At 38.5% G+C, this 14,143-nt stretch overlaps 1 protein-coding gene across 1 annotated transcript in view; it reads left to right on the top strand.

Annotated features, from left to right (window-relative positions):
- Positions 1 to 14,143, top strand: part of LOC124722121 (importin-9) — a 147,894-nt gene that overhangs the window by 102,367 nt on the left and 31,384 nt on the right. Inside the window, exons 11-14 of the mRNA XM_047247326.1 lie at positions 417 to 576; positions 5,373 to 5,451; positions 10,683 to 10,820; positions 13,219 to 13,358. Of these exons, the coding sequence (XP_047103282.1) occupies positions 417 to 576; positions 5,373 to 5,451; positions 10,683 to 10,820; positions 13,219 to 13,358 (517 nt within the window). The remainder of the gene's footprint in view (positions 1 to 416; positions 577 to 5,372; positions 5,452 to 10,682; positions 10,821 to 13,218; positions 13,359 to 14,143) is intronic.

The following is a 14,143-nucleotide window of genomic DNA, read 5'->3' as shown; positions in this document are numbered from 1 at the left end:
GGAAGACATCGAAGCAGTTCAGAGATGGGCTGCCAGATTTGTTGCTGGTAGGTTCAAACAACATGCAGGTGTTACTTTGATGCTTCGGGAACTCAAATAAGAATCTCTATAGGGAAGGTGATGGATGTTCTTTTCAAGTAACAGTATTGAGAATTTAGAGAACTGGCATTTGAAGCTGGCTGCAGAACAATCAACCTGTTGCCAGCATACATTTTGCATAAGGGGCAAATGAAAGATGATCACTTGCTATATTAACTATTGGTAAATTGGACATGGCTATTGTTTTGATAACTGTATGTATGGCCTGAATGTGGACTTCTAATCGTGTGCAGTTATTGTGTATTAATTTAGGCATATGTCATTTAGTATTTTAAAATAAAAACTCAGTTGATTACTACTTTAATTTTTCATTTCAGGGCAGTATACGGGTTCTGCACACATCTGAAGAATTCTCAGAATATTAATTGTCTTAAAGCAGTCTTGCCTGCAGTTATGGATGGGCTTTTGGTAATGGTGAACCAGTATACAACTGAATTCCTGTGTTTGGTATTGGAAACAATTTCAACAGTTCTCTCAGTAAGTTAATGGGAATATTATTCCAAAACTGTTTCAAAAACCACCTTTACTTTCAAATTACCAAATATTCATAAATGTCAATGTCTTTTCATATAAACAGTAGCCATAGATTTTTAGTCCAGTAACGGGGTACTTTTTGCTTGCAAAAATGAGGTAGATGATTTTATTTTTTATCCTGTGCATGCAGTTGAGAGTATTTAGAATGCAAGTTTTCGACCTCCAAAACCCTCAGGATAACTTTTTGATGATAAATAAAGAAAAAAAAAATTTTGGCACTTTCCAGGTTTTCACCTATTACTTGGAAATTATGCATCCTACTGAAAATTTTGCTATTACCAAAATGAAAGAGCCATAAATTTTGCATCAAATGACCTCTCTAAATGTCAGAATTGGTGCAGCCATTTGGTGACAATCAGTTGTCAAATTTCATTCATTTTTACCATCTTCATTAAAAAGTCTGTTCAAACGCCTGTAAAACAAAAAGGCTAGTCCAAATGAAGAATAAGAGGTTGTCGAAGTTGTAGAGCATAAAATTTAATGTTACAAAAGCATCTGTTTTTTCCAGTTTCAGGCACTATTAGGTGCTCATACACTTGAAAGCTAAAGTAATTCCATTTTGTTGGTTGGTCGTTTTTTAAAGTTATTCAGTGAAATGAAATTTCCAGTGGGAAGATGACTCTTTAATGACCACATTCGTGTTTTCTATTTGTATCTTCGTAATTTTCTTCATTATGTGTATTTTAATCCATTAATTGGTAAGAGTGGGTTGCTAAAATAAAAATGAAGTACATAGTAAGGGCTAATATGAATTTTTACGTATGAATAATATAAAAATCTATACAAATGAACAAATAAAATGGCATGCTAATATAAAAACACAATTTAAATATTGGAGATTTAAATTTTATCAAATTTAAATTCCATTGAAGTTGTTTGGGACACTGTGGCAGGCCCCAGACCAGCGTCCAACCTTCAGGATCCACTGTGGTACCTTCGCCAATTTCCTCATCCTCGAACACATCTTCAATCTCTTCCTCATCCTCTTTGAGCTGAATTTCTGGGACATTCTCGCAAGATAACTCACAACACTGTCTGCAAATCAAGGAGCAGTTCAGTCCAGATTTGCAACATCCACATACTGCTGTTCATCCTGTTTTGCATGCACTGGAAACCATCTTGAGTGGCGTGCGTGGTACCACATCCTTTGTCATCGTTGCGGGGAAACAACCATAATAAGTTTCTCTTTCAGCCCTACTGGCTTGGATCCCTTTTCTTTCCCGACCAAGATTGCACTTCATGGTAGGATCGCAATTATGCCACCTTGCTGCGTCTGATGTTGGTGGTTAGCCTTTCAGGTTTGGAAGATTTGTAGACTTTAAAAAAAGTCATACCTGAGGTCATCCAAAGTTGTGCAGTTCGAATTCCCCAGTGCCAACATCAGCTCCTGCCTGTACTTTTACGTCTTGAGACACTGAGGGTTTAACAAATTCAACAGCTTGCACTTTGAGGTGTGGCTGTGCTCTGTAAGATTTAGTAATTTCCCTGTTTCTTGGCCAAAGATGAGTATCTGATATCACATACTGTGCAGGCATGGTCAAAAAGGGCAAATGTGGGATTGAAATTGGAAGAACTACTAGAGTATCACTCTCCTGCTGATTTCCCTCGTCCTGGTTTGTGGAAGTATGTTGTAGTTGTTCCCTTGACCTGTAAAGAGAACAAGCACATAAATTCCCTCACTCAGGATTGTCACATTGTCAGACTCATAAACTTGGGAAATACTAATATGCACAGTGAATTTATCCACATCTTCTGCATGTAGTGTTTGGAATACCTCCATCCTCAAATTTCTGCACGAGCATGACCCTCAAGTGGTTTTGTTGCTCTCAGTTGAGAAACTTCTCCTGTGCAACTGCAGCATTTGTATTGTCATCAAAAATGGTACTGATGAAGAACCTGGTGGCTTTAAACAAAGAGATCTTTCAGAAGACTTTGTTGCCCTTTGTGTGGGCTTTACTTGGGTATTATAAAAATGCTGTACTGTACCTAGAGGGATCACTGTGCTATGGCTGTAAAGCTTAAAGTTTCAGTAGATTACATAGTTGTCTTGTCATTGTTCATTAGTTAAGTCCTCATGTGTGTCAGTGTGGTGCAGTGCCTCAACAGTGAAGTATCAGGTGACAGTTAAATCCTCTGTGGTTTGGACCCTGTTTGATGCAAGATTTTCTGCAACTTGAGGTGCATTGTTCACAATTAAACAAAACCATGTGAAAAAATATTGAGTGGGTATGCTGCAAGTTTGTGTAATAACGCTCCTATGGTCTCTCATGTCAAGGGACTGGAGAGGCAGATACACACAGATAGCTGCTGAACTACATTTGTATTGTGCATTCTTCTGCAACTCTGCTTCATATTCATTGTGGTGTTGAACAGAACAACTGGATCCTCAGAGGCCACACTTTTATTACCTCAAGTTACTGCAAATCTGAATAAATGTGATAAGGAAGTCATTCATAGAAACACCCCACCCCCACCCCACATTTCTCCCACTCTTTTATCCTTGAAATTGATTGTTTTGCCATCAGTGCTGGCATGAGAAACTGGCTTAACATATTATGTGAAGTCCAGTGTTAAAAAATGCTTCAGTCTTAACATGAAGAGTGTCAAGTGAAACATAATGAGGCTTACTGTATTGGAATGCTTTCAGACTTGTTTGGCTAAAGTGCTTAGTAGTTTAAATGTAAATGGCTCACAGACTTTCGTGTCTGGAGGTACTGAAAGGCAACAAGCCAAACATCAGTTAAGTTGCTGCAAAAACTAAGTCAAATACCCAACTATCTTTGGGTGATGGGGAGGCTACCTAGAAGTTTGTCTTGGTGCTGTATGTATACATTTTTTTTCTCTCATAGCATAGTTTGTGTGCTGCTAGACTGCTTTTAAAATATTTTAAATTTGTCCTCAACAAAGATTGTCTCTCATGATCTCTTGTTGGAATGGCAGTCTCTAGATTTATTTATTAGATAAACAGTGTCATGTGCATTGAAAAGGAGTGAAACATATGTTCACTGGACAAACTATTAGTCACTTCAGTGAAAGATTACATTGGTTGCTTTGGAGCCCTGTATGTGATACAAAACTTTTCAGTGCTGCCATGTGACTGTGCACTGCTTCTGCAAGTAATGTCTGTGAAATATGTGTGGTGCCAATTGACTGTATGGAATCAGCACAAAAAGAGGTGGAGTCTCGTACTATTAGTGTGTTGTATCCTGAGGGTGACCAGTTTATTGTGTATGCTGATAAGACCTGTGTTGGAAATTAGATGCAGTATATGGGGTAGTGAAAATAGCACAATTGTGAAGACTGTACAGATGATATGCAATTTGCAAGAAATGCAGATTAGTGACATGTAAACAAGAATACATGTATTTTTAGTACATACTGGCGTTATACAGCCCTCTTGTATGGCAATTTAATAAATACATAATTAGGGTTAGAATACAATCTGAACCTCATGTATCATGTACCATTCGCAAACATTTCTTGATAACCTATTGTTTTTTGTCATTTTGAAAGGTGTTGAATTATAGGCCTTCATATATAGATGACACTTTAAAGAGTGATGGTATGCTGTTGTACTGTCTGCCCCAAAAATTTTCCGCAGTAGGCAGCTTTCATGATCTAAGGGTTAGCAATACTGGCTACTAACAATGGGGTCCTGGTGGTGTCATCTTTTCTGTGGTGGAAAGGTCTGGATTTGGGTTTACTCAGCTTTGTAAGGCCAAATGAAAAACTGCTTCATAAAATTAGTAGGAAATTTGACATAAAAGCGGCTAGCATATGCTTTTACGGACATCAAAAAATTCATGCCTCTAGCTATAATAAGCATTTTGATATAGGTAGTAGCGTTCCTTTGAAAACAAATTACTATCTTTCTGAAATTTGAAGTGCCCTGATCGAAGAGTGTCTGGTGCTATGTAGGTGAATGCTATTCCCCAGCTGTTATCCTTAATTGCACTGCACAAATGGCTGGGAAGATAGAGTAGGAAGTTACTGTCACATGTCCCAACCCAACATGTCTGCTTGTCAGTTGGCAAGTCTTTAAGATGATTTCTCCAGAAACCAATAGAATAAAACTTCAAACTCGTGTAGAAGTTACATGAAATTGTTTCTCACATATGAAAAACTTTTGGTCAAATAAGACATTCCCTTCTTGCAACACTATATAGGTCCACAAGTTACACTTTTTGTGCTAAATACAGTTTCATTGTTCTGTTAATTGATGACCTAGTGGACAGTGGGGTAATTGTCGTAAGACCTAGAGGTTTGTTATGGGAAGATAGTCACACATTGTGTTGTTTGCTGTTCTGTTGGGTGTCAGTGAAATATCAAATGACAGAGAATAAAACTAATTGCCCATTTAGTCACAACAGCTCTTCTTCCTTGTATTTGAATGATTGCACCAAGCCATTGACAATTATCCAGTGATAGCTAGCTCCTTCCTGCAAGTCAGTGCACCAGTGTACATGGTGTCAGTGTTTGTGTTTTCTTTTGTCATAGAAGAAATAAGATTTTTATTAAAAGGCATACATTTTTGTTCATGTTGCTGTTTACTTTGTGGAATTTCATCCATATTGTCTTGAGGTATAATATACTGTTTTAATGAACAGTTACTTTAGAGTAGCCAAATGCTACAAGTTACTCTAATCTGCTGTTTGAAATTTAAGGACTCAGTTATCCATAGATATCTACATATTAGGTGTAGGTAGAGAATATTAACTTATTCAGTTGTAATTTTGCAGATTGATCCAGCATTTACTGTGTCATGTTGTGGAAAAATTATTTCACTGGCTATAGCAGTTTTCCTGAAATACAATTCTGGTGAGTACAGTAGTTCAATGTATATTATGTACTGTATTTAAAATAATCATGTAGTTACGCCTGAGATATTTACATGTGAACTGAGTCATAAAAAACTGTTAAGAACTGTATGAAGTCGTTTAACAGATTCAATATGCACACTAACAAAAATTATTGTGGTGAAGTTTTTCCTTTAAAAGGGAACTGTTGTATGTAAAACTCTCCATCTTCCTGACTGGTTTACTTAAAGTTTTTACATCATAGTCTTAGAAACATTCAGACAGACATTTAGGTTACATATGTTTTAATGTATGTGCTGTATAAATATGTATTTACTATATAAAGAGAAAACCACATTAGCAAACATATCAAAGTTCTCGACTGGTTTACTTCAGAATTTTACGCGATACTCTAATAAACATTTGGCTGGACACAGGTGATGTCAAGGTTTTGTTTGCAACAGCAACATACAGGGCTCAAGGGGGGAGGGGGGAATTGGAATGGATGGAAGAGATGGAGAGGGAGGAGGAGATTATAAAAAGAAGGGGAAGAAGGCGAAGCTCAGAGTGTGGCGGAGGAGGAGATAAGAATTTATATGCAATTCCCATACATATTTAGCAATTGTGAAGCATTGCCGGGTTCGCTGTTATATGTATATTGAGAACTAGCGGTCCTATCACACTTCCCTGGGCACTTCTAACGATAACCTTGTATCCAATGAACACTTCCTGTGAGAACAACGTACATGGGTTTTACCGTGTGAGAAGTCTTCAGGCCATTCACATATCAGGGAATTTAATCCGTGTCCTCTGCTCTTAGAGGCTTCCATGGGGCACTGTGTCAAATGCTTTCGGGAAATCCAGGGCTATGAAATCTGCCTGTTGTCCTTCATCTGTGGTTCACAGGATATTGTGTGAGAAAAGGGTAAGCTGAGTTTCACGCAAGCAATGCATTCTAAATCTGTGCTGATTTGCAGACGGAAGCTCTTCTGTTTCAAGAAAACTGACTTTATTTGAAATTGAAATATGTCAAAGAATTCTGTAGCATACCCATGTTAAGGATGTGTGTGTCTAATTTTGTGGGTCCATTCCTTTGCCCTTCTTGTATACGAGAGTTACTTGCACTGTGTTTACTTGAGATCTCTGATAAATGCAAGCTAAATAAGTGGCCCATGTCATAGAGTACACTCTCTAAAACTGAATTGAATTGCAGTTCCATCGCATCCGGGTGGCATTTTTCTCAACTTTCAGTTGCTTCTCAACACCAGGTATGCTTATCCTCTGCCCTCCATATGCGAGTGTCTGTGATAGACAATGTTATGTCATCATGAACTTGAAAACTTCATCTTTCGTTTTCCTCTATTGCCATACCAGACCATTTGCTGAGTGACTGGTTAGGAGCCTTTGATCCACTTTGTGATTCTATGTAGGACAGGAATTTCCCTGGCAAGATTCTTTGCTCAGGTAGGACAGTAAAAGTTGTTGTTTGGGGCATGGAACTTTTTAGAAACAATCAACTTTCTGTTAACTTTTGCCCATCATCAGTTTTTGCAGTCTTTCTTGAACCATGAGTGCAGGCTCTCTGCTTCCTCAGCATTTTCCAGATGGTCTTCTTAAACCATGGTGGGCCTGTTTCCTCCTTAACCTACTTACTTGGCACATACTTCTCTAGAGCAGGATTTACAGTCAGTTTAATCTTTGCCCATAATTCCATTACATCCATCATACTGGAACTAACTACATGATGTCTAAAACTTTTGTAACCATTGTTGCTACTATGTGACTACAAATCCCTGTCTCTACACTGACAGTCTCAAGGTGGTCAGGTTTGTTTGTTGTTAAAAGGCCTAAAATATTTGACCTCACTCAAACATTCATTGTCACTGATGTTTCCATGTTTCATTCTATAACTTCCAAACTAATAAGTGGTCCTCCATTCCTGAATAGGACCATGAGAGGGAAAGGTATGATAGAGGACTGCTGCCAATCTGACAGATGTCCCAAACAGAATGGGAAAAGGAAATTTTTGTCCATTTCAAACAGAGAAGGCACACTGTGCAAATCATCTCTGAAGTTGTAAGACATTTTGCTTTCATGGGCCACAATGTCAAAATTGTATCACTTGTGTTTTAATTACGGTAAAAGCCTGTTTAAAAGTGAAAGAGGTAATTTATTGACCATTACTGTAACAGAGTATAATACTTAGTGATCCTGTGTGTGTCGTTGTCACATTGAAGCAAGCGCAACATTCGATAAAACTTACTTTGTTCCTCACAGATAACAATTGGGGTAACACATTAATCATGTGCAACCACTTCTTTGTGAGGACTGCTGTCAAAATGGCTTCATGAGCAAATAAGGGTATTTCCAAGCATCTCTGGATCAGCCAACAGTGGTTACTGTGTAGGATGAACAGAGCCTACCCCCATTAACTGTCTTCGTCACCATCAGAACAAAGTAGTGTGCTACTCGCTACATTTGAAATATGTTTAAATCCACCTTTTTTAAAGTTCAGTGAAGATGCTCATTTTTCTCAATAGAGTTAAAGTGGAAGCTGACAATATTCTGAAGCAGTTTTCGGAAAGTCTGCAAAAGCCAACATTGGGATTATTGGTGGTGGTGGTGGTGGTGGTGGTGGTGATAGAAGAAGATTGACACCATTCTTCCTCTTGTGCTTACAGCTGTTGCAAAATTCTGAGCAACATGGTAATGAAACTAATTCTACTCTTAGTCCATTTTTGATATTTCCGTGTTATAGTTGGACACACTGGAAGTGGTGATATGAAAGATGACATAACATTGTTTTTGTTATGCTGTATATTGTGAAAATAAGACCATTACATAATCTGTCGTACTATTTTCACGATTAGTTTTGGGATTTGTCACTTCTTCATTGTTGCCAAGAATTTACAAAGCTGGCTTACAAAAATCCAACAATTTGATATCATGTAGTGATCACTTGTAATTAAAGGTCAGAATTTAAAAAATTACACTAAAATCATTTATATGCAAAAGTAGCATAAATCACAAATATTAACAATATTATTTCCACAACATGAAAATGTGGTAACAAGAAAACATGTCTACAGCTGTATTTGAGTAAGAGTTGAAATTTTTCACCATACGGTCTCAAATGGAGGTCAGTGATCCATTTAAGGAGCATTTTTTGCTTTGGTAATGTATGTGTAGCAGTGAATAAACACAGAGCTTATTTATTTGAAGATCATAGGTAAAAAAAAGGTTGGTGTAAAGCATACAATAATTTCCAACTTACTGAAGCACAGAGAAGATGGTGTTCCACATGTCATTAGATGTTTCACCATCTTATAATAATACTTCACCATTATACATTGCAAGTGATAACTACACCCCAATCATAATGCACTAAAGGACATGGAAAGTGTTACACTATGAAGCAGTCTGATATTTGTCAAGCTTGATACAGATTCTTCCCATAATGCAGACCGTTACAGCTGACATGCAGTCAGTCTTGCAGCTGGGCCATGGAGTAGTCGATTATATTCCCTTGGCTGAGCACATGGGGAGAGACGGCCAAGCAGCTGAAGCATGTGCAGTCAAGCCCTCTGACAGGTAGTGTGCATTACATGTGCCTATTCACAAGTGCAATGAGAGGTTGGCAGGGGTGTTCTTGCCCCATGGGAGCAGCATTTGAACAGCCTACCATAATGGGTACCAAATGATTACACTCCCATTCCATTCAGAAATGATTTTAATCATCAATATGAGGTGTGACCCCTATGGGCACAAAAATATGCTTGTATTTGTTGTCATATGAGTTAACAGTCAGAATAAAATCTTAAGAAATTTATCAAGCCTGAAACACTTGCTGTGTCTGTTCATAAACATTTCTGGTTGAAAGCTGCTATGACAGTAGATATATTTCCATTGTGTGCCAGTCATGCTCTGTAGCTGACAGATCACAAGACCAGACAGGCCAATCAAGGAGCCATTTATTCCTCTAGGCATTGGTGGTGTGAACTACCATGACAGAATATGGCATGTGGTATTCCAATTGTGAAGGGTATGATGACAAGATTTATCATTCTTACCACATGCCTGCAAACATTCAGCCTCCCTTCAACAGTAACCAAATCAGTCTTGTTGTGTTATCCAATAATTCCCAATATCATGATTCCAGCAATTGGATAGGTATGGGTAATGAGAGATACTGCTTTCTGTGACCTTTTACTAGGTTTTCTACTGATACTTTGGCGTTGATCTGTCTACCACAAAGAGAATCGAGGCTCATTGCTGAGTGCCACAGAATGCCACTCCACATCTCAGCCAACTCTGGCTCCACACAATGCAAATTTCTGTTGTCTTTCGCATGGTGTAAACGGTAAACAACACATGGCAACATGAAATCTCAACCCAGCTTCCGTTACTTTGTTCCCAGTAGTTCCAGAAGTATCCACCATCACACGCTGTAAAGTGGTCTCTAGGGTCTACATTCAGATACAGAATACTATTGCGTCCATCCAGCACATTTTGTAACAAGAATGTTCAAATGTTCTGTTTTCTTTTTAAATATAAATTTTTATTTTGCCTTTATCATCGTAGTAAGCAATAAACAAAAGAAGAAATTGTCAAAAAGGAAACAATCATTTCAAAGTTGTGGTTTCATTTTGGAACCACTGGGACATGGTTTTCAGCCACTTCTCATTTCCTGAGCTATATTTGAAAGCAGTTTTGCGTTTCTCCCCAACACAATCCCACATCTTGAAAATTCCATAACTCTTAATGCCTAAAACAAATTATAATCCTAAATAACAAGCCACAATGGGCGTAAAATTTAATAACTTTATCAAAAGTACATACTAATCCAGTGGTTTAGTTTCAAAACCACTTGTAACAGTAGTAGTACTAAGTCAGCTGCGCATTACAATAACTTTAAATAGACTTACATTCACTGTTAATTGCCTCCTCATTATGGCCACTAAAAATAAAAACACTTAACAATATCCTACAGTTGTGTATCAGAGACTCTGTGCTATTACTTTATTGCTTTAAACAAGTAGTACTTCTAGTGTACCACTAGATGCATCTGTCTTGCAATAAAATGGTGGTTTCAGGCAGAAGCCACTGGTACTCAAAGGGTTGAATTGTATGCCAGGAATCTTATATTTTATGGGGCCCCATGTCTAAGAGATTGCCACCCTATCAGTCTGTTCAAACTTTATTCTCATTGTTTCCACTCAAATGTGTTGTTTATATTTACATTTCTAATTGCAGATCATTCAATAGTTAATGTGGCTTTAGATATATTCAGGGAACTTTCAATGAGTCCAGATAGCTTGGTGAAATTGGAACAAAGATTTGTGCCTACATTAGTCAGCATTTTGAATGCACCACAGGAGAAGATAGTTGCAGGTGAGTGCATAAAAAAACTTGGGTATCATTTTCTTTAAATGTAGTTTCTAATTTGATATTAAATATGAAGCACTTTCCTGATGTGCATGATACATAAACAATATTTTTTTCAGATCACCTGGAAAGTGTTTCCTATACAGTATTAAGTTCTGTTGAGCAATAACGGAATATTCAGATACTGTTATGGTTTCTTTTTTCCATAGTGAGAAAATGTTTTGGTTATTTTCTGCACAACCTTTTGCTTATAAAATCTTGTCGTGACAAACAAATTAACCCTGTGGTTGCTAGAAGACTTGATTGGCCCATGCCTAAATGAGTGCTATGCCATTACTGCCTTATATGTCCACCTGCAGCAAGTATCCTGCATCTGGGCTGCAGCTATGCAGCATCCTGCCTTGCCATGTGCTGAATATTTCCAGAGTTAAGTCTGTGATATTCCCTTCTGTTTTATCACTGCCAAGGAGAACATAATTCTAGATGTGAAAATTAATTTCTAACTTTGATGGTTGTTCCTGAATTAATGGTTACTACTAATAAGCATAGATTTAAAGATGGCTTTTCCTTCAATAGTTTCTTATGCAAATTTGGTAACTCATTCGGACAGTTGTCAATTTCAGTACATATTGGTAGTCCAGTCTTCCATCAAGTCAGTAATACGTGCTGTACTGCATGTATTCTTCACTCTGTCAAAGAAATAAATTTGATTTTAATGAAGTGGATAGTGATGCACATTGATGGTTACTTTGTGTGCAGATTATAATGTTTCATTTTATGTGAGATGAAAGCTATCAGTGACAGTTTTGCTTTGTGGTATTTTTGTAGTAATGTGCTTAATCACTGAAAGAGGGGACAGATTGCCTCTCTTTAATAAATTAACTATACAAACAAAACTTCTATAGGAACAGCTCTCATCCTGTTAATTTGCAATGCCTTTCATAAATTTCCAATAACTGCTTGTCCATCGGAAAATGGACAACTTAATTCTGTTATGGAGTTAACAATATTTCATAACTTTAATATATGCACATGTTGATTGTGACAGTCATCTGTGAATATTTTATAAAGCATGTATTGCCAGTGATGTTATTTATTATGATCAGACACTTTTCAGTGCAGCCTCAGTAGACCAGGCTTGAGAGTGAACCATCTGGTTCCAAACTAGTTGCCAAATGTGTACTGCTTTCTTAATAAATACTTTATAATAGAGTATTAATAACCAGTCTCCGTGTGTGTGTGTGTGTGTGTGTGTCTCCGTGTGTGTGTGTGTGTGTGTGTGTGTCTCCGTGTGTGTGTGTGTGTGTGTGTGTGTGTGTGTGTGTGTGTCTCCGTGTGTGTGTGTGTGTGTGTCTCCGTGTGTGTGTGTGTGTGTGTCTCCGTGTGTGTGTGTGTGTGTGTGTGTGTGTGTGTGTGTGTGTGTGTGTGTGTGTGTCTCCGTGTGTGTGTGTGTGTCTCCGTGTGTGTGTGTGTGTCTCCGTGTGTGTGTGTGTGTCTCCGTGTGTGTGTGTGTGTCTCCGTGTGTGTGTGTGTGTGTCTCCGTGTGTGTGTGTGTGTGTGTCTCCGTGTGTGTGTGTGTGTGTGTCTCCGTGTGTGTGTGTGTCTCCGTGTGTGTGTGTGTGTGTGTCTCCGTGTGTGTGTGTGTGTGTGTGTGTCTCCGTGTGTGTGTGTGTGTCTCCGTGTGTGTGTGTGTGTGTGTGTGTCTCCGTGTGTGTGTGTGTGTGTGTGTCTCCGTGTGTGTGTGTGTGTGTGTCTCCGTGTGTGTGTGTGTGTGTGTCTCCGTGTGTGTGTGTCTCCGTGTGTGTGTGTGTGTGTCTCCGTGTGTGTGTGTGTGTGTGTGTGTCTCCGTGTGTGTGTGTGTGTGTGTGTCTCCGTGTGTGTGTGTGTGTGTGTGTGTGTGTGTCTCCGTGTGTGTGTGTGTGTGTGTGTGTGTGTCTCCGTGTGTGTGTGTGTCTCCGTGTGTGTGTGTGTGTGTGTGTGTGTGTGTGTGTGTGTGTGTGTGTGTGTGTGTCTCCGTGTGTGTGTGTGTGTGTGTGTGTCCGTGTGTCTCCGTGTGTGTGTGTGTGTGTGTCCGTGTGTGTGTGTGTGTGTGTCCGTGTGTGTGTGTGTGTGTGTGTCCGTGTGTGTGTGTGTGTGTGTGTCCGTGTGTGTGTGTGTGTGTGTCCGTGTGTGTGTGTGTGTGTGTGTGTGTGTGTGTGTGTGTCTCTGTGCGTGCGTGCGTACTTTCACTTTAAGAGAAGAAAGAGCCTGAAAGCTAGTGTGACTGCTGGTTCATGTTAAGCCTCTGCTCCATGCATTGGTCTGTTATTGGTGAGTGGTTGTCTTTCCCTTATTTTAAGTAGAGGACGAGTGATAGAATAAGGACATTGCATTTTTACCATTTGAAATGCCTATTCTTTTATAGGACTTGCAGCAAATGCTTTGGATGCATTGCAGACTATTGTAAGGAACTCAAAGCCACCATTAAGTGATGCATTAATAAACACAGCTTTTCCTGCTGCTGCACAGTGCATCTTAAAAACCAGTGATCATTCAATAATGCAGGTCAGTGTGATGGTCAGAGGTTGTTTGACTGCAACTTAAAATATTGTTTAAAACGATGTCATTGCCATAAATATTGCACTGGAAGTGCAGGATCTGTTTAAATTGTAATGGCCTTTTCTGTTATTATGTAATGCTTATCTACATATTTCATTGTTTATCGTCTCGCATATTACTCGTACTTGGAAAGATCACATTTTATTTGAGCAGTGGTGCCTCCAAATGATACTAAATGCTGGTTTTTGTTAGATTTTTTAATTATAGTTTATGAAAAGTATCATTGTTTTACTGGATTTCATGGGCGGTATCTGTGATTCAGTTATCGAGACATAACCCTTGACACATCTTCACAGAATGTCTGCTTGCCTTTCCTATATACGTAGTTTGGCTAGCACTTAAGTGAGATGTGACTTAACCACAGCTTAGGATGTAAGTTTACTGTTTGAACAAGGGCCTCATAAATAGTCTTCCAGTGCCCAGTTGTTGATTGCTGGGAGGTTGGAGTATTTTTAAATAACTTTTCGTACAACCACTGAACTAGTTTTCTGCTCTGTACTTCTTCACTGCTGAAATAGGGGTGTTAAAACAAACATTCTGTAAGTCTCCTAGACTTTGAGTCTAACATAATAAAACAAGTGACAATAATAATATATTGTCCATACTCAATAAATGTTCAGTTGGAAATTTACACAAATGGTCGGACATATTGCTATCGCAGAACTTTGTTATTCGCAGACTGACTGACTTAACGACTGCACATGATTTTAGCTGAGTTGTAATTAAACATA

The sequence above is a fragment of the Schistocerca piceifrons genome, chromosome X, assembly GCF_021461385.2.
Source record: "Schistocerca piceifrons isolate TAMUIC-IGC-003096 chromosome X, iqSchPice1.1, whole genome shotgun sequence".
NCBI classification, from domain to species: Eukaryota; Metazoa; Arthropoda; class Insecta; order Orthoptera; family Acrididae; genus Schistocerca; species Schistocerca piceifrons.
The sequence above is the reverse complement of the archived record's forward strand: the minus strand, read 5'-3'. Positions and strand labels throughout refer to the sequence as shown.